At 37.0% G+C, this 20260-nt stretch overlaps 1 protein-coding gene across 1 annotated transcript in view; it reads right to left on the reverse strand.

Annotated features, from left to right (window-relative positions):
- CHIC2 (cysteine rich hydrophobic domain 2) overlaps positions 1–20260 on the reverse strand; it is a gene marked incomplete at both ends in the record, with an annotated part of 47663 nt that overhangs the window by 19782 nt on the left and 7621 nt on the right. The window contains 2 exons of the mRNA XM_079709708.1: positions 3680–3835; positions 3977–4031. Coding sequence (XP_079565834.1) covers positions 3680–3835; positions 3977–4031 — 211 coding nt within the window. The remainder of the gene's footprint in view (positions 1–3679; positions 3836–3976; positions 4032–20260) is intronic.

The following is a 20260-nucleotide window of genomic DNA, read 5'->3' on the forward strand; positions in this document are numbered from 1 at the left end:
TACATCCATACAACAGAATGCTACTCAGCAATAAAAAAAAATAAACTATTGATACATGAAACAAAATAGATGACTCTAAAATGCACTACCTGAATGAAAGAAGCCAGATTCAAGTGGCTATATACACTGTATACTTCCATTCATACAACATTCTAGAAAAGGCAGAACCATAGGGATAGAGAACAGATCAGTGTTGCCAGGGTTTAAGAACTGAAGAGGGTGTGACTGCAGTGGGACAGAAAAAGGAAGTTTTTTGAAGTGAAAGAACTGTAATGTATCTTGATTGTGGCAGTAGTTACACAACTCTATGCATTTGTCAAAAATCATAGAACTGTACATCAAAAAGAGAAAATTTTACTGTATATTAAATAATTTTCAAACATAAGCTAAGGTAGTTTTTTTAAAAGGAAAAGGCAGACTTCCCTGGTGGTACAGTGGCTGAGAATCTGCCTGCCAGTGCAGGGGACACGGGTTCAAGCCCTGGTCCAGGAAGATCCCACATGCCCCGGAGCAACTAAGCCCGTGCACCACAACTACTGAGCCTACACTATAGAGCCCGCAAGCCACAACTACTGAGCCCACACACCTAGAGCCCATGCTCTGCAACAAGAGAAGCCACTGCAACGAGAAGTCCGTGCACCACAATGAAGAGTAGTCCCCACTCGCTGCAACTAGAGGAAGCCTGCACGCGGCAACGAAGACCCAACGCAGCCAAAAAATAAATTAATAAAAAAAATTAATTAAAAGGAAAAGGCAATTTGGAAGATCTAAAAATAATAATAATAGGACAGATTAAAAACCAGGTCTCTGGAACATGGCCAGGTCATAAAAAGGATCACTCATTTGGGGGTGGGATTCAAAGGCAAGGCAGAAATCTAGTTATTCAAACTATTAAGTAATGTTAGGAAGGTGAAAACAGTAAGCTGCATGCGGAGTATGCCTTTGGTCCTGATTTGCCTTAGAGTGAGACAATTCTAACCGTATGAGACGATTCCACATCACAAATGAGGACAAAGCAGAGGTTCAGAGGCTGGCAATCAGGCTGGGTTTTAGCTTTTATTTATACTAGTACCTCTAAATCAAGGGTTCTTAACAGGGAATACCTAGATAGAATTCCAGCAGTCTGTGAAAGTGGACAGAACAAAAATTCATCTTTAATTTCACTAACCTCTAACTGAAATGTAGTATATTTCCTTAGGCTATGAATGCATACAACTAACTGTGGTAGTTTAAATAGGACCTGTATATTTATCACTCATAGAAATCACAAATTTTTCCTATCACATCATACTACCATGAGTCCCCTGCTATCTTATTTTGCATGCATTAATAAATATTTATAAATCACACATTTGAGGGGTTTTAGTATTTTGATAACTATGTAATTGGTTTCCTGAATAATCCAATATATTTGATTTTACACATTTAAGATACATTAAATCTTTCCAAATACAAATAAAACATTATTCTAAGAAAGGGTTCATAGGCTTCCCCAGACTCTCAAAGGGGTCTATGATAAATAAAAGGTTAAAAATCCCTGCTCCAAATCATCCTGCCCCCATCTTACAAAGCACCCCTTTTTCAGGGCCTCTAATACTATTCATACATGCATGAAGGGTCCCTCTCTCCAATTATATAATAGTTTAAACCCTTGACAGGGAAATGCACAGTTTTTTAAGCAGTAGACAAATTTTTTATGCCCACTGGACAGTAGAGTCCATATAAAATTAAATCATATAAATACAAGAAAGACCTTATATGTAATAATACACAGTTGAATGAAATGTACTTTCTGAAACTACAGACTGAAACAACCTAAAAAAGTCAATCTACCTTATGTCTCAAATAGGAAGGAATTTAATGAAAGCATCTGAAATATGATCTTCTTACTAAGAATTCATGGAGGAGGGTAGGAAGTTTACTTTTGTTTTCTAAATCCTACACTGTGTGCACATTGCAATATCTTGTTTACTCATTTAAGAAGTAAAAAACAGAATCTCAAAACCTCAAAAAAATAAAAATAACTAGGTCACAAAGGTTTCTACAGTAATAAAACTCTCTGATTCCTTGGGTTAAATAACAGCAAATGGCCAACCAAGTAAGATATAGCAGTCACTTAAACAATGGAAATGCCTAAACAGTAGGAGGGAGTGAGAGGCTCTAAACTATAAGAGCTACAAATTCAACTGTGGATGCAGGGACAACCATATATTTTTTTTTCCTTTTAATCTATCGTAGGAAGATGATCTGGTGAGAACTATGGGGGGAAAAAAGAAATATTCTTGGAATATAAAAAAGTAAATATTACAGTAAATATTACAATAGTAATTTTATTACGAAGGCAATATCTACTTCCTATTAATAAAATGCACTAGTTAAATATTTTTCCAGTAGAAATATACATCTTATTATGTAAAACAAAAAAGGACAAATAAAATTTGCTTTTCCATATTTCCTATCATTTGATGACAAAATGAAATGTAGCCACACAAAACTATACATTCAATTTCAATGTAATGGTATTTCATTTTTATACATTTAATTACCACAATTTTTTAAAGCTTTTTAACAAAAATATAACACATTCAATCTATACTAATTTGCCTTATCTCTACCCACATCTTGGAAATTTTTTATTATAAGCAGTCAAAATTATTACACTTTAGATCATTTTTTTCAGATTACAGGATTACTATGTACTCATCACAGGAAACTTGTAAAATAACAAAAAAAATTTCTTTAAATAAAAAAAGAAAACAGAATTCCCCATAATTTCACCAAATAAAAATAAGCACTATTACCATTTTATTTCTTCTATGGGTACTATCTTACATATCAGTAATAATGCTATTAATTAATATATATTAGACTCTTACTCTGAGCTATTCAACTAAAAGCTTTACAAACACTATTTTATTTTATCCTTGTAACAGTGCTATTCAAGTAGGGAGGTTAATATTGCCATTTTACAAATATGTCAACTACAGTTTAAAGAGGTTAGGAAGGGACTTTCCTGGTGGTGCAATGGTTAAGAATCCACCTGCCAATGCAGGGGACATGGGTTCAAGCCCTGGTCCGGGAAGATCCCGCATGCCACAGAGCAAATAAGCCCGTGCGCCACAACTACTGAGCCTGTGCTCTAGAGCCCGCGAGCCACAACTACTGAGCCCACGTGCCACAACTACTGAAGCCCGCGTGCCTAGAGCCCGTGCTCTGCAACAAGAGAAAGCCACCACAATGAGAAGCCTGAGCTTTGCAACAAAGAGTAGCCCCCGCTCACCACAACTGGAGAAAGCCTGCACACAGCAACAAAGACCCAATGCACTAATAAATAAACAAACAAACAAATAAATAAATAGGTTAGGAAACATGCCTAGAAGGTGAGAGATAAGTGGCAGACCTGAACCCAAATTTTCAATTACCACCACAATGTATACATAGAGAATGCTATATTCTACTCTAACGTCATGTCCTACATCATAAAAAGTATAATTTTTAGATTGCTATTTAATATAACAGCATGTGGACGTAACTTAATCACTCCTCTATTGGATCAAATTATTTCTGTGTAGTATTCAGAATAGTGTGACGCATTCAATACAAAAAATAAAAACTAGGTAAATGCAAGATTTGGCTTGTCAACTTCTATATTTAAATTAAAATATATAATTCAACTTACTCTTTTACTGAGGCAAATAACTGGCCACATACTGCAACCTAGTGTGCAGCAGCAACAAAGGCAGCCACAAAGTAGCCAACGTACATTAACAGGAAGGTTCTTCTTAAGACAACTGTTAACTCTGTTGATGCTGGCTTTAAATTCTTCAGGAGCTACCTAAAGAAAAATTTTAAGAAATAACAACACTGCAATATTAATGTCAATAAACATGTCTCATTAGCATAAATTTTTCTAATTTTTTAGGAAAAGACTTTAGTTTTGAGGCATATAAATAATACCTAAATAAATGACACTCACTTTTCCAGTTAATGAAGAAGGGAATTCTGATTCAAATTTGTTGCTCAGTCCAAATCTATTTTTTAAAAAAAGAAAAATATGTTATTACATGTCATTGTTGCAACAAATACACCATTTAACTTAATCAAAGGTCAAGTAAATAGAGTGTAACTTTATACACAGAATAACAATGGAAGTTTGAGACACACTGTCATCAGCAATTTATGAAATGTAACAAGCAATTTTAGCAGCTGAATCAAAACTTTTATACAAGAGGCTGAGAATATACAAAGACATGACTTCTTTGGAGCTATCTTTGTGAGCCAAATAGTAATGTGGAAAACAACACAACTGTCCAATTTTGTCAAAATTACTAAGATTCTTCCAATTAAGTAACAGAAAGCTAAAATCTCTGCTATTAATTACTCTTTAGGTCAAGAGCATTTTGTTAACTCTCAAAAAAGTGATAACATGTCTAAGAATGCAAATTACATTTTCTGAGATCAGCATATCTACACTGCTATTACAGCTACAGAATGTTAAAAACACCTGGAACAAAACGGCTACTTCGACTTTCAAATACCAAGACATTTGCTACACATACCCCCAAAGAAATGAAACCAAGGTAGTGCATTTTAACATCTTTAAGCTTTTAAGTGTCTTCAAAGATCATGAGGATTGACTGGGCACTTGACTATTTCTTTGCATAAGTTAGTGGGAAAGAATAAAACATTCATAGACAACATTGGTAATAGCAGATTGCACCCTGGAAATAAAATTGAGATGCTTACATATGATGACTTTTAGTGGACTCTGGAGCCAAATTTTTTTTCTGGTTTTATTGAGGTCTACTTGACATTTAACACTGCATTAATTTAAGGTGTACAACCTTAAATGATCTGATACATGCATGCATTGTGAAATGATTACCACAGTAAGTTTAGTTCACATCCATCACCTCACAGTTACATTTTCTTTTTTCCTGTGAAGAAAATGCTTAAAATTCACTCTCTCAGCAACCCTTGAATACACAATACTGCATCTTGGGTAGCTGGCACTGGTAAGAGGGATCCCCTAAGATATTCTGTATGAAACAGCTGGCCAGGTCAAGGGTTTCTAACTCAACCATCAGTGGAGCTAGAGAGAGAAATCAAATAAGGTAGGCTGTGTGAAGTCAATAAGGAGTGGTGGAGACCAGCCAAGTAGAGGTATACAATTTGTGTGTGTGTGAATGTAATGAGTCAGAACCAGCTGATTACTGTCACACTAGAATGCAGGCCCACTTTGACAGGTTGTATTTTTCTTCTTCTAAGAGGAGCTGGCAAACCAGATTTCTCTGCAAAATTTCCCACCTTTATAATACTGTGCAAGTCAATCACAACACTTCTGTGGGTCAGGTTGTCATTTGCATCATGATCTAGACTTCCTTACAACATGGAGATGGTGGCATCTGAGACCATTTTGTCATCATCTTAAAGTACTTTCAAAAATTACTTAATAGCAGCATTGAAATAACATCAATATGTCTTTATAAACAATGGATACTATTTATGAAAAAAGTTTTGACACTAAACGTAAATTGGCAACCACTACTGTTTTTTTTTTTTTTTTAACAAAACAAAAGACACTTTAATGGCTCTCATCAAAGAAAACTCCAGGAACAGTGGTGGAAGACCAAACATATGTTTCTCATTATCAATCACAATACCATGACATCCATTTATCTCTCTCTGCTGACACTACTTTCGTTCTGGCCCTCCTGATCTCTCCATGAATCACCATAACAGCATCCTCATCTCCCACGTTGAATTTAGTCTTGTTGCCTTTACCTGGCCTCCAGAGACGTCTCTCTGAAACACAGACCTATCTCTGTAACTCATTTACTTGAAACTCTAATTGTCTCTCATTCTACTTACCATAACATCTAAAATATTTGGTGTGTTCTACAAACTTGGCAAAGTCTGGCCTCTGCTTATCCTACTGAAGTGGGTGCTGCGGCATGCTGGCCAAATCTACCCTTCAGGATAAGGAGACTCATTCCCTCAGTTGTGTGGGTGTTGCCGCTAACAGCTCAGAGCTGAGTCCTTCTCCAGGCCGTGTCCTCAGCCCTACTGTTTAATATAATTCTGGCATTGGTGATATTCTCTTTCTAAGACTCTGAGCTAAACCTGTTTTTTTCTGTGGGGGCCTCAGAGCAATGTGGTTCTACTTGAAAATGCCCCTACAGATAACTCACCTACAACTGTAAAGGCCCTAGCATGAGGAAGAGGTATGCAGTGCTCACTGACAGTTCTATGAGGTCTCTAGATAATGCACTCCCTTTTCATCTATTTCGCTTAGAGGAGATACCATTCAACAAATGTTTATAGAATACTGGACCTTCCAGATTACACACTTCCATCTCTTGTGTTATCTCCCTTGGTCTGAAGATCTTCTCCTTCAAGCAATAGGTTTCATTTCAACCATGTTTATTATTGCAATTAACCATCTCCTCCCAACTGGTCCTCAAAGTTTTTTAGAAAAGCAACAACCAGATACCTCCAAGTCTCCTAAAGATAAGTATCTTCCCCTTCCATCTTCAGCCATTAAATATTTGGAGCAGATGTTATCAAATACCTATAGTTTGTCAGTAATATGCTAATTTAGAGGGAGCAATCCAGTATGAGTATAAACCTTAATTTCCTTTCTTTTCCAAGCCTAAACACTTCCTTATAATAAGGCTGAGTGTTGATGCTTTGCCCAGGGAGCACTACCAGCTAATTGCCCTGCTGTTCCTGCAAGTCAGGGCTCCTTTTAAGTCAGGCTAGCAGTTATTCTTCTGAGTAAGAACTAGGAGTTCCAAGGACATTCTTTAGGCACTCTCCTCTTCAGTCATAATTTTGTTGTGTCTTAACAACAGACAGTAATCCTTTCTCTTTCTTCATCTCACCCCCAAAAGAATGACATGGTTGGGCTTCCCTGGTAGTGCAGTGGTTGAAAGTCCGCCTGCCGATGCAGGAGACATGGGTTCGTGCCCCAGTCTGGGAAGATCCCACATGCCGCGGAGCGGCTGGGCCCGTGAGCCATGGCCGTTGGGCCTGCGCGTCCGGAGCCTGTGCTCCGCAACGGGAGAGGCCACAACAGTGAGAGGCCCGCGTACCGCAAAAAAAAAAAAAAGAATGACATGGTTCACAATAGATGCGTGTGCTTAAGCTTTGCCACCAGCCTTCCCTTCTTCCCTCCTTTCTTTCTTCCTTTATTTATTTATGGCTGCACTGGGTCTTCGTTGCTGTGCGGGGGCTTTCTCTAGTTGCGGCGAGCGGGGGCTACTCTTTGTTGCGGTGCAAGGGCGTCTCACTTTGGTGGCTTCTCTTGTTGCGGAGCACAGGCTCTAGGTGTGCGAGCTTCAGTAGTTGTGGCACGCAGGCTTCAGTAGTTGTGGCTCGCGGGCTCTAGAGCGCAGCCTCAGTAGCTGTGGCGCACGGGCTCAGCTGCTCCACGGCACGTGGGATCTTCCCGGACCAGGGCTCAAACCTGTGTCCCCTGCATTAGCAGGTGGATTCTCAACCACTGCGCCACCAAGGAAGCCCCATTTCCCCTCATTTCTGTTTCCCACCTGCTGAACAAGAATACCTGTAAAGAGGGGCAAGAAGATGTTGCTGTTGAAGGCCTTGGAGTCTCCCCAGCCCACAGGAGTGAACCCCAACTGCAATCTGCTTTCACTTTAAAAATGTTTAAAGACATTTTATATTCAAATCAAGTACTTCATGATTACAGGCAGATTGAGCCATGATACCCAGGCACCCTTTCCTCATTTCCATTTGGAATATAGTACTCTACTATATTCAAACATTTGGGTGAACAAGGGGTGTTCAAACATTTGGTGTCAGGTCTTCTTTGGTCTCTTAAATCCTTGAGGACCTCAGTGAGCTTAAGTTTATGTGATTTAGATTTATCACTATTTCAGATTATACATTAGAACTGAGACATCTAAAACATTTAAAATTTTTATTCATAAATGAGCCCAAAATGCTCATTTTTATGCTAACAAAAATAATGTTTTTATGAGAAATATTTTTCAAAACAAAAAAACTTTAGTGAGATTTTCACACATCTCTTTAATGTCAGACAATGGAAGACAGCTGAATTCTCACATCTCTTTCTGCATTCAATCTGTACTGATATGCTCTTTTGGTTAATGTTTATAAAGGAAATTGAGTTTCACCAGATATGTAGTTGGAAAATTGTGTATATTCTTTGATACTATAACAAAACTTGACAAGTGCTACCTTATTAAGGATTTCTTGTAAGGAGGAAACAAGCTGTATCAATGAACTCTGAATACTCTGTTCAATTAAAATCCACTGTATACCTTGCATTTTAAATGGATTTTTTTTCTTACCCATACCTGATTTTATAACTTCATATATTTGTCCCTTGGAAAATACTGGTAGATTGAGTTATGCAGATTTCCAAATGTTGACACACTTCATCGTGTGGTATCAGAATCATCACATTCATTAATGGGACCACTGATCTCATCGTAAGTATTGAGAACCTGTCAAGCTCACAGAGGCAGATGTAAGTTTTCCCAAATTCCAATTTTCATCTGAAAGCTGGAATTATTGACAACAAATGCTATCAGTTGTTTTACTTGAAATGATAGTCTTGCTTTACTTAAAAAAAAAAAAAAAAGAGGCTGAATGATAACTAACCAGCACTATATGAACAAAAGAAAAAAAATGGTTAATTTGAGCTACCACCTATACCTTAAAACTAACTTCAAAGCATATTATTTTAATATATAGAATGGATAAACAACAAGGTCCTACTGTATAGCACAGGGAATTATATTCAATATCCTGTGATAAACGATAATGGAAAAAAATATGAAAAAGAATGTATATATATGTATAACTGAATCTTTTTGCTGTATAGCAGAAATTAACAAAACATTGTAAATCAACTATACTTCAATAAAATAAATTTTAAAAAAATAGATGAGTTTTTTTTCCTAGCTTTGAATGTTACTAATGGAGATAGGCAATGGTTGTGGATTTTAATAGGTGTCCTTGGTATGCATAAGCAATAAAAGCAGGAGAAGGAAAAATACAGGGAAAAGTTGGAAAGGGGAAGTAGAAGGAAAGAGGGAGAGAAGAAATGAAGAAGAAAGTGAGGGTTGGCGAAGTGCTACCAACAACTGTCTTATTTACCATTCAATACCTATTAACTGTCAGTCCATTAGATGCTTGAAAAATGTAGACATGTGCTACATCTACATCTATTCCTATGACCTGAAAGACCTTGTCCTTAATCACTCTTAAAATACTTGCGGCTTTATAATTGATAAACGATTTAAACTATTTTCAAAGAATGACATATATGACAAGAAGATAAAACACATTAAACAACCTATTTTACTCTTACCTATTACAAGTTTACAAGTCTACTAGTACTTGGAGAAAAAGAGAAATTCATTCAAATCAAACTATTGAGCACCTTCTATGTAACATTTCATGATCACAAAGTCCTACAACAGAAGGCTTATATAGCTTTAAAAAATTTTTTTAAGAAAGAAAGCATGGGACTTCCCTGGCAGTCCAGTGGTTAAGACTCTGCACTCCCAATGCAGGGGGCACAGGTTCAATCCCTGGTCAGGGAACTAGGATCCCACATGCTGCACAGTGCGGCCAAAAAAAAAAAAAAAGAAAAAAAAGAAAGGAAGCAAGCACGTACGAGGCCAATTTTTACTTTTTTTTTTTTTTTTTTTGTGCAGGATCTTAGTCTGCCCACCGGGGACTGAACCTGGGCCCTCAGCAGTGAAAGCGCAGAGTGCTAACCACTGGACCGCCAGGGAATTCTCCCAATTTTTACTTTTATATAAATTGAGGTAATTTTCAAAGCTCTAACACCTGGTAAAGCTCGGCAAAGGGACTGCAACTTTACACCTAAATCTAAATGGAATCTTGAAATAGGCTTGTTTTACTCATATCCCACTTACTTCCATTTCACTGTCACCTCGTTCCTAAATCTATAGCCAAAATTCAAAGAGTAAGCTAATCTGTTACCCTGCACTCTCATCTTCATCTAATTCAGAACCTCCCTTTCCTGATAGATCATTCCCCTTCCAAACCTCTTTTAATATTTAACTTTGGAACCCCTGATCTATTGATCTGCTACCTGGATACCTATTTACATCTTCTCTTTAAAAAAATTTTTTTTTCTTCACTTTAACCAAAAATCCTGTTGAAATGATACTCTTTCCTTAGAAATTCTCAACTATAGCTCATTCCCTGGAGTTCATCTTCCAGACTCCATCTTCCATGTCCTCATAATACTTGACTATATTCTCTCTTGCATAGTCCTTATCATATCTCATTATAATTATGTCATAAGCCTAACTCCCTACCCTGATAGTCAATGAGTTGGTTATAGGTAGGCACGATATCTTAATAATCTTTACATCCTAAATGTCTGGTCCAATGCCTGATAAATATTCATGAAATATTTGCTAAATAATTTCCAAGCAAGAAGAAATGTCTACATTCCACTACCTCCTCATTGCAAACTTCCACACCACTGCTCTCTCTTCCTCTGATGCACATGATTTCCACATTGTTCCAAGCCCAACTGTCATTTTCAGCTTTCCAGGTCACTCCCTCTGTGTTGGGGGTCCCCAAGGCCACCCTCAGGTTTGATGATTCACTAGGAGGACTCACAGGACTCAGCATACAGTTCTGTGAGTATAAATCTATACTCACAGCTAGATTTACTACAGCAAAAGGATACAAAGCAAAATCGGCAAAGGGATAAGGCATATGGGGTGAAATCCAGAGGAAATCAGAAGCAAGCGTGCAAGAGTCTCTTCTCAGTGAAGAACACAGGATGTGCTTAATTCCTCCAGCAACTAGTTTTCACAACATGTGTATAATGTTGTCTACCAGGAAAGCTCATTAGAGAGTCAGTGCCAAAGCTTTTACCATGGACTAGTCACGTAGGCCCCCTCTACTTAGCATGTACCAAAATTCCAGACTCCCAGAAGGAAAGCAGGTGTTCAGTATACACCATACTGTTTGTACAAACAGTTTAGGCACAGTGAGCCATTCTTATCAATTCTGGGCATACTGGGAACGCTTCCAAAGTCCAAGTTCTCAGACAACCAACCAAAAGCCGACACAGCAAGCAAGGCTTTTTAAGGATAGCAGTCTCAAGTCTGCTGTGCTCTTTTTGGCACAACCTCACACTCTCTAATGACACAGACATTCACATCACAGTTTTTTTCTTTCTACAAGAACTCTTGTCTTCATCCCAAATAATTCAATACTCAGCACCAAAACCTAACTGATTAACTGACCTCATCTATCTGAGGAAATTCACCTCTATTTAATTCAGCAACCCACGCCATCATCTGGAACTGTATCACCTCTGAAATTTTGAACTGTACATTTCTCCTCTTACCACTACCATCAATCATTTCATTTCTCCCACCCTATCAAATTTGCTTTTTTGTCTCTGGTTGTAACCTACTCCTTACCACTCCTCCTTGCTTTTCTACTCCAAATCTGCTCCCTATGACTCCACTTCCTCCTTTACCTGCCAGAACTACACAATCAATCATTTAACCATACTCCAACAAAACCCTTTATTTTCTGCACCTCTAGAGTGTCTCTTGCCAATCCAATTCAATTGAAACGTTTACTTTCTTCAATTCCCACTGCCTGGAGCTACAATAGAAAAAAAATCACACAAATTATTTCCAACTTCACTTAGATTAATGCTATAGCAATCTTTATTCATTCCTCATCAACTCCCTTTTCCATACTTCACAAATGCTCCTCTATGTGCTCAGCCTTATCCTCCCAACACACTTTTTTGCAGATAACCATGGTTCTTTAACTCCAACCAGAGGAAAACAGATCAAGAACATAAACTGCTTTGCCTTCTCTCCCTTTCATTTTTAGATTTACCTATGTCTTCAGTATCTTTACCATCTTTCTCAATGGAGGCAAACTAATCATTTGCTCCTGGTTGCATCGCCTTCAGTCTCCTCTGCAATCCACTCGTTTCTCCCTCTCTCTGGCTCCTTACACATAGCTTACAATCCTGCATACGTCTACCCAGCCTGAGAATCTGAACCCCTATTTTCTTCTCCCTCAAGGTATGATGGCATCCATCTCTTCTCCTTCCTCATCCAGGGTCTTGAAAGAGTCTTCCACATTCACCTCTTTATCTCACCTCCCATTCATTATTCAAACCACTACAATCCAGGGTTTAATTCACATTTCTTTACAGATGAGACTGCTCTCAACAGAACAGTCGAAAACACTCTCTTCAGCGAGTCCCACTTCATATAGCATGCTTTCTCCTAGCAAAGAGCTTGAGTACCAGAGTGGCAAATCTTTTACTTGTTATCGGCTACAGCAAACACCTCCTTTGCTGTGCCAACCAAACAATACTGTCAGATAAAGTTTTAACAAAACCATCCTTTTTTATTAAATGGATAAGAAAAGCCACACACTTCATGTTTGTTGATATAACTACAAAATATCATCTTTGATGGTTTTTTTGTGTGTGTGTGTGGTACACGGGCCTCTCACTGTTGTGGCCTCTCCCGTTGCGGAGCACAGGCTCCGGACGCGCAGGCTCAGCGGCCATGGCTCATGGGCCCAGCTGCTCCGCGGCATGTGGGATCTTCCCGGACCGGGGCACGAACCCGCGTCCCCTGCACCGGCAGGCGGACCCTCGACCACTGCGCCACCAGGGAAGCCCTTTGATAGTTTTGACGTGACATAAGTTACTTAGTTTTGATACTACCTTAGTTCCAGTTTGGGGGGTGGTGGTGCTGGTTTTGTTTTTTTAAGTTTGGCGGGAGGTGGGGTTTGTTAGCAATGAAAATGAGAGGTATGTTTCAGTTTAACTGGACAGCATTATAAATTACTCCTTTTAACCATTATGTTCCTTCAAGTTTAAAGTTTTAAAATATAATAATAATAATTTAGTTTATTCTAAGTCAAAGTACAGTTGGCCCTGGACAGTAATGGAAAGGCCAAATTTCTTAAAATAATAATTCGATATGCTGGAATTATAAACTCCCTTCAAACCTAATAACCTAACATTCTATTAATCCAAAAAACTAGAAGTAGCACTTAATAATTTTAAAAGATATAATTCAAGACGGGTGGCATCTTAGTTATCTACAAAGACTAATAAATGAAATAAATATAAAAAAACAGGGCTTCCCTGGTGGCGCAGTGGTTGAGAGTCCGCCTGCCGATGCAGGGGACGTGGGTTCGTGCCCCGGTCCGGGAAGATCCCACATGCCGCAGAGCGGCTGGGCCCGTGAGCCATGGCCACTGAGCCTGCGCATCCGGAGCCTGTGCTCTGCAATGGGAGAGGCCACAACAGTGAGAGGCCCGCGTACCACAAAAAAAATTAAAATAAAAATAAAAAATAAAAAACACTTTATGTTGGCAAGAAGGTCTTAAGATGGAAAATATCATGTACTGTCGGTGGAACTATAAATTATTACAACCATTCCAGAAATCAATTTGGCATTAAAAATGTTTATACCTTTGGCACAGTAATTTCTCCTTTAGGGATCCTGCCTAAAAACTAATCTGAAAAGTGAATAAAAATATATGCATAAACAAGTTCCCTCAAACTTTATTCACAATAGAGAAGAATAAAATAAAATAATGGGAATGTTAAGTAAATTACAGTATCTCAACATAATAGAATATTAGACAACTATTAAAAATGAAGTTTGCAAACTAATAACATGGAAAGTACATATAATATACTGTTAAATAAAAAGAAAACACAAAAACGTACATGTAACATATGATCTAGAATGTAAAGGAAAAAAACTTACAAAATGAAAGACCCTTCAAGCACACAATTTGACAGTATGTAAAAAGAGTCTTAAAAAAAATTCATACCTTTTGACCTAATAATTCTACTTCTAGAAATGTATTAGAAGAAAATAATTACAGTGACACAGATATGTTCACGAATAATCGAGTATTCTGCAGTGTTATTTTGGTGAGGGAGTATTAAAGACATTTTGTTTCATTTGTTGTTTCTTAAAATAGGATCTGTTTTTCAGCAGATGTACAGTAATTGCTAAGCAAACACATTTTATAAGATACAATAATAACATCAATATAATTTTTTTCTACTTGAATCTTTTATTTGGCATTAACTAGGTATGTTATCATAAGTAAACAAGTTTGGGGTTCACTAATCAATAGCTTTCCTGAATGCATTTCAACCTTTTCTATAGTTCTAGTCTACATAATCCCCAAACCTTTTTTTTTTTTAACATCGATTTTTAATTCTCCTGTGTTCCTTGTATCTCCTCATATTAATGTCTCTTAGAATTCACTAATGCATTGTTATTTTGAATTAAAATATGTTTTGAACTCATGGTAAATTTTGTCTTTTAAATACAAAAGTACAAGAATCTGATTTCTTCAACTTTGTTTTGTGCTATGTTTATTTTCCTTGTTTCTGAGTTGCAGTGCTATTTTTAACAGTGAAGGTTTTAAAACAATAGAAAGACTACAATTGTACAAAATTAATTATGATATACCAATTTGAAAGATACTACACAGCTCAAAACCATGTACACTAGAGAGTAGCCTGTTACTCTGCATGCCTGACTAGGAGCTCCCTAAGCTCTGGTGAATTAGACCACAAACAGGCATCTGCTTTAAGAACAGCTAATTACTGGGCTGGCTAGCAGCATATGGGATGGCAGGGCCTACCCAACTTGGACAACATTAACTAACTCAATCTGATCCTCTTTCTTGAAGTATCTGAATAAGAGACAATAGCTGGTAACATGAAGCTTAAGCGGAAGTGGAGATATAGTAAAGTCATGAATAAGTAGAGGTTAAAAAGAATTTAAAAAAAAAACAATAAGCTGAAGCCAACAGTAAGCAGAAACTATGAGACAGAGGGAAAAAGCAGTCTGCCAGTTCACGACTGCAACAGCAGAAGCTAGAACTGAAAGAAGGTAAGTCGCTGTGACAGACCACTAGACCAAAGGACACATGCTGCTGAGAAAAATGACAGAATAACTTCATCACCAGAGCTGCACTCAATTATCCAAAATAATAATATTCCAGTCTCCTTGAAGTCTGGCTATACAATGGCAAAGTTTCCTGTCTTCTTTAGTCTCCATGCATTCTTACAAAAAACGTGCACTGCTTAAAGCCCCCTGGGTGGTTCTGTTCTTTGAAATCTAACAGAGCCTAATGTTTCAGACTATGTAAGAACCTGTAATAATACTGGCAAATGCTCCCAATGTTAAATGAAAAATGCAGAGTACAAAATACTTTATAAGTATGGTCTCAATTTTTAATAAAAATATTTATATATACACAGAAAAACAGAAAAAGTTTATCCATCAAAATACTAATAGTGGCTAACCCTAGGCAAAAATACTATGGGTGACGTTTTCGTTTTCATAATTTCATGTTTTCCAAATTTTCAATAATTACGTATATTAGTATTTTAAACTAAACAAAATATTTTAATAAGGACTAGGAACAAACACACCAAAATATTAAATGACCTTTTCCTCTTGGTGATTATAGATGGTTTATTTTCTGCTTCACTGGGAAGTACTACTTTCCAATTTTTAATAATCTTTATGTTTTTCATTATAATTAGAAAAAGCATTAAACCTGAAGAAAAAGTAGATGATTAAAGGAGTTTTGTTTTTACTTTTAACTCAGCCTAAGGAAATATATGTGCAATTGACATGTCTAGATTTCAAGATAATTCTACTAGTTTTAAAGTATATTTTAGTGTATATTTTAAGGATTTTTAAAGTATATTTAAATATATATTAAGTATACTGTAAAGAATTTTAAAATTAAATAGAAAAAAATAATTCCTAATTCCACAACAGAATCTCAGAATCTGAGAGCTAGAAAGGACCACAACTATCATTTAGTCCAAACGTTTAATTTTACAGATGAAGAAATTGATGCATAAAAGGCAAACAGCTTGGGTCTCATAGCTAATTAATATGTAGGATCTAGCCTAGAGCCTTATTCTCCTGAACCCAAGCCCGGGGCAATTTCTACTACAGGACAATGCCTCTAATAACTTTCTCTGTAAGCATAGAAAATGTTTATCTCCTTGAATTAAAACTCTAAATTGAGAAAATATTTGAGAATTGGAGGGAAAAAAACTTTTTCCATCAAACAGAAATTATAAAACTAACACATAACAAATGTTAAAATTCTCATATGGATCTAGGGGAAAAAAATCTGTTTTTGAGCTTTTCACATTTGTATCTAAAATCCCAAAATGTATAGGATTTTGTTATAAGTGTTTCTGTTGATGAATAATATAGAGAATGCTTAAGTTTGTTGCTCTGGTTCAATAAAATAAAAGCAATTAAGCAAACAATACCCTGGAGCCAGAATGCCTTGATAGAAATCTTGATACTGCCTTTTCTAGATGTGTCACTTTGAGCAAGTTTACCTTTTCTGAGCCCCAGTTTCCCTATTTATATACCAGGGATAATAATCACCCCTAATTCATTAAATGATTTCATATACATAAAGCACCAACAGTGCACAGCATAAACTCTGTATGTTTAACTGCTCTCATTATTATAAAACAATGTAAATGTATGCTTAGTTTTTATTACAGTTATCATCCTTCTAATAAAGTTGGCAATGTTATCATTTAATGTCCACTATAGATAATGCTAAATTAGAGAATGTCCAGATCTCAATGACTTCACAAATATCCTCTTCAAATAGCTTAGCAAATAGAATAGCCAATGATAAAACTGGCTACTGTTAACTGTCAAAGATATTCCAACTTTCTGCCAACCTCTTCAAGGTCGGGGTAATGTGGAGGAAACAGGGTACATAGAGAGGTGCTGGGTTCAGGAAAGCCAGGCAAAATTAAACAGTTGTACCCATCATGGGCAAGCATGAGGCCAGGAATCCAGGCAGGTGAGACAAAGTTTGAAAAGCACAAAGAAGTTACTGTGGTAAAAATATAAGAGCAACACAATGCAGAGACAGAATGCCTGAATTCTAACCCTGGTTCAGGTATCAACTAGGTATATTATCTCAACAAAGCAAATCTACCTTCTGGTTTTATTTGCCTCGGGTAAGACAACACACTTCTCAGGGTCATTTATGGCCCGAAAGTCAAATGCAGTCTCAAAGTTTTTAAGAAAAAAAAAAAAAAAAAAAAAAGCAATATTTTCTGGGTCCACATTTTATAGGTGGAACAGCTGCTGTAAAAAAGGAAGAAAGTTTTAAACCTTTATTCTTGTCAAAAAAGTTTGAGAGTTTTCCTCTTTGCAAGAGAAGGTTGTCTAAAGTTTGCCCTCTACCAAGCCTGGCTCACCTCACGTTCTGACAGAGGAAGCACTATGAAAAAAGAGAAAGCACAGAGTAAGGGTAAGTAGAGGAGTTTTCATTTTAAGTAGAAAGTAGGGTAGGATGCATTAAGATAATTGTGAAAGATTTGAAGGTGAAGGAGTTAGCCATTTGGGTATCTGGGGGGGAATATTCCAGAAAGTGGAACCAGCCAGTGCAAAGCCCTAGCCAGAAGTGTGCCTATAATAACTCAGGGAATGGAGAGGAGGCTTGTGTGTCTAGACTGGGGTAAACAAGTGAAAGAATGGTAGAAGTCAGAGGAGTGGGCCAGACCAGGTCGGGTCTTACAGGCCATTAAAAGGAACTTTAATTCTGAAGATGGGGAGCTTCAGGGAGCCTTGATACAGAAAAGAGACGTGATCTGACTTATGTTTTAAAAGAATCACTGTGGCAGATGTACCAAAGAGACTGTAAGGGTTGAGAAGCAAAGGTGGGAGCAGGGGGAAGAAAAGTATTGAGGCAGAGGCAGAAGAGAGAAAATGATAACTCACACCAGCAGTACAGATGGTAAAAAGTGGTCAGATTTTGGATATATTTTGAAGACGGAGCCAAGAGATTGATTTCTTGACAGATTAGAGGCAGTGAAAGAGAAACAGGGACATCAAGAATGTGTCAAAAATTTTTTAGTCTAAGCAAATAGGATGCCAGGTCTGTCATCAACTGAAAATGGGAAGGCTGCACTTGAAGCTGATTTGGGGGGAAGATTATAAATTCAGTTTTGGATATTTTGGACTCTGAGACACTTGACCTGTACAAATCTATAGACTAAGAGAACTTTATCTTCCTGTCGATATGACAACAAATATGAACTAGAAATTTCAGATCCAACCTGAACACATGGGTTATACAAATGGCAAGTGAAGACAACACTTATTTCCTAATGCTGAATTCTGAGCTCAATGGAATCAGCTTTTTCACTATTTTGGGAGATTAAGTCATAACCATAGAAGAAATTAACAGATTTCAATGCATAAAAATCACGCTTTAAATTCATCTGGCTGCCTTAATACACATCTGAATATCAATGTGGCTCATGGAAGGATAGAACTGAAAGTGCACTATATTTACCCAAAAGATACAGAACCCCTGGAGTTGGAGACATATATATGTCTCATAATATAACTCTAAAAATTTTAACTGTGTGACCAAATTCTATACATTTGGGTTCAACCAGCTCTGTGAAAGTATAATCTCATTCATAAACTAGTGAAATCAAAAATTTATTTAAATCATGTATTACAATCACTCCATCATAACCTCATAATTATACACAATTCTATAATATCCTAGCATTAGAATTTTACTAATTTTCAATTATTAAGCTATTTTCAACTATTAAGAGACAATTACATACGTTAAGCAATAATGTTAAGTAAATGTATACTGATTAAACTTCATGGTATTAACGTCTGATGATATAGAGATTCAACTAATCCAACTCAACTACTTTACATTATCTGTACCAGACCAAGGAAAAAAGACTTTATATATCTAATTTATATACATTCTAGAATATTCTTCATATTTATATAAATACTATGAGCAATACAATGATAAATTATGTTCATTTAAGAAATAATATATAGTTGAATTGGTTTATAGTACAGACTACCAACATATCAATTTCAAGTAACATTTATAATTGAATAGTTTAGAAAGGGCAGAGAAAGAAGGCTGGATACACAGGAACTCCTTCACTGCACTAATCAAGGACTCCTTTGTAATTATCAATACAATGCAAGATCAAAGAGAATAAAACAAGGTGCTCTTGCAGGAAGCATACAGACAGACAAGACAGATAGACAAATAGAGATACACACAAACATTCACTTCTTATCAATCAAAAGAACAAAGGTAAGTTAACACAAAGTCCAACCAACTCTACCCTAAGTAAACTTCACTTACTAGATGTAGGATGGAAAAGAGCCCAAGAAGAAGAAAATCATTTTTCCAGATCTTTGAGAAAATTTCAATCCTTATGTAGACAATTCAGTTTTAAGTGTAAAAATGTAAAAAGCACAGTGTTTTCCTCAAATCTAATGAACAGATCATTGTCAAACATCACACATCTTGTAGCTAAAGGGTACAAAGGTCCTCACTTCAAAATCCACGATCTTGTGGGAAAGCCCCTCTCCACTTCTGGCGCATGCTGTTCTCTTGGCATACTAGCTGCCCTGTGGCAGCAGAACAGGAAATGTAGGTATGTCATCAAGACAGTCTCTAGTCAACAGTAAGGGCAGACACAGTTCTTTGACCTCACTCTCCACTAAGCCAAAACAAAACCCAAAAACAAAACAAAAAATACCACAACTGGGGAATGAGATGGCAAAAGTGGCCAATGCAAGTTCTGCCATACCTCATAGCAAAGTTGCTAAATTTGATGGTTTACAGCCAGAACTGAAATACATCCTTTAGCTAAAGTCCATCACCCTAGACCAGGCCACTATCATCTCATCTTTACTGTTCCAAGAGCTCCTAACTACTCTTCCCAGCTTCACTCTAATCTCTCTGCAATCCTTTCTGGCCCCTACCTGAGTTCGCCAATCTCATTTCAAGACACTATCTCCTTTGTTTCCTACAGTCTAGCCACAATACAGTAGTATCCTTTCAGTTCCTCAGGGAAGCCACTTATTTTGCTGTTCTCCAGACCTGCAATGCTCTTCACAGGACTCTTTCACCCTTCCTAAATGTTTCCTTCTCAGAGGGGTTCTCCCTAATCACATTATTTTCTATCAGAGACTCTAATGGTCTCCTTCACAGCAATTTTCTCAGACATAATTTGTCTATTAGTTGTAAGCTCCAGGAGGGCAGAGGAACTATACATGTTTCATTCATAACTATATACCCAGAGCTTCACATGATACTTAGCATAAAATTTAATAAATACTTGTTAAATTACTTATCAGGAAAC

The sequence above is a fragment of the Hyperoodon ampullatus genome (assembly GCF_949752795.1).
Source record: "Hyperoodon ampullatus genome assembly, chromosome: 1".
In the NCBI taxonomy this organism is placed as follows: domain Eukaryota; kingdom Metazoa; phylum Chordata; class Mammalia; order Artiodactyla; family Ziphiidae; genus Hyperoodon; species Hyperoodon ampullatus.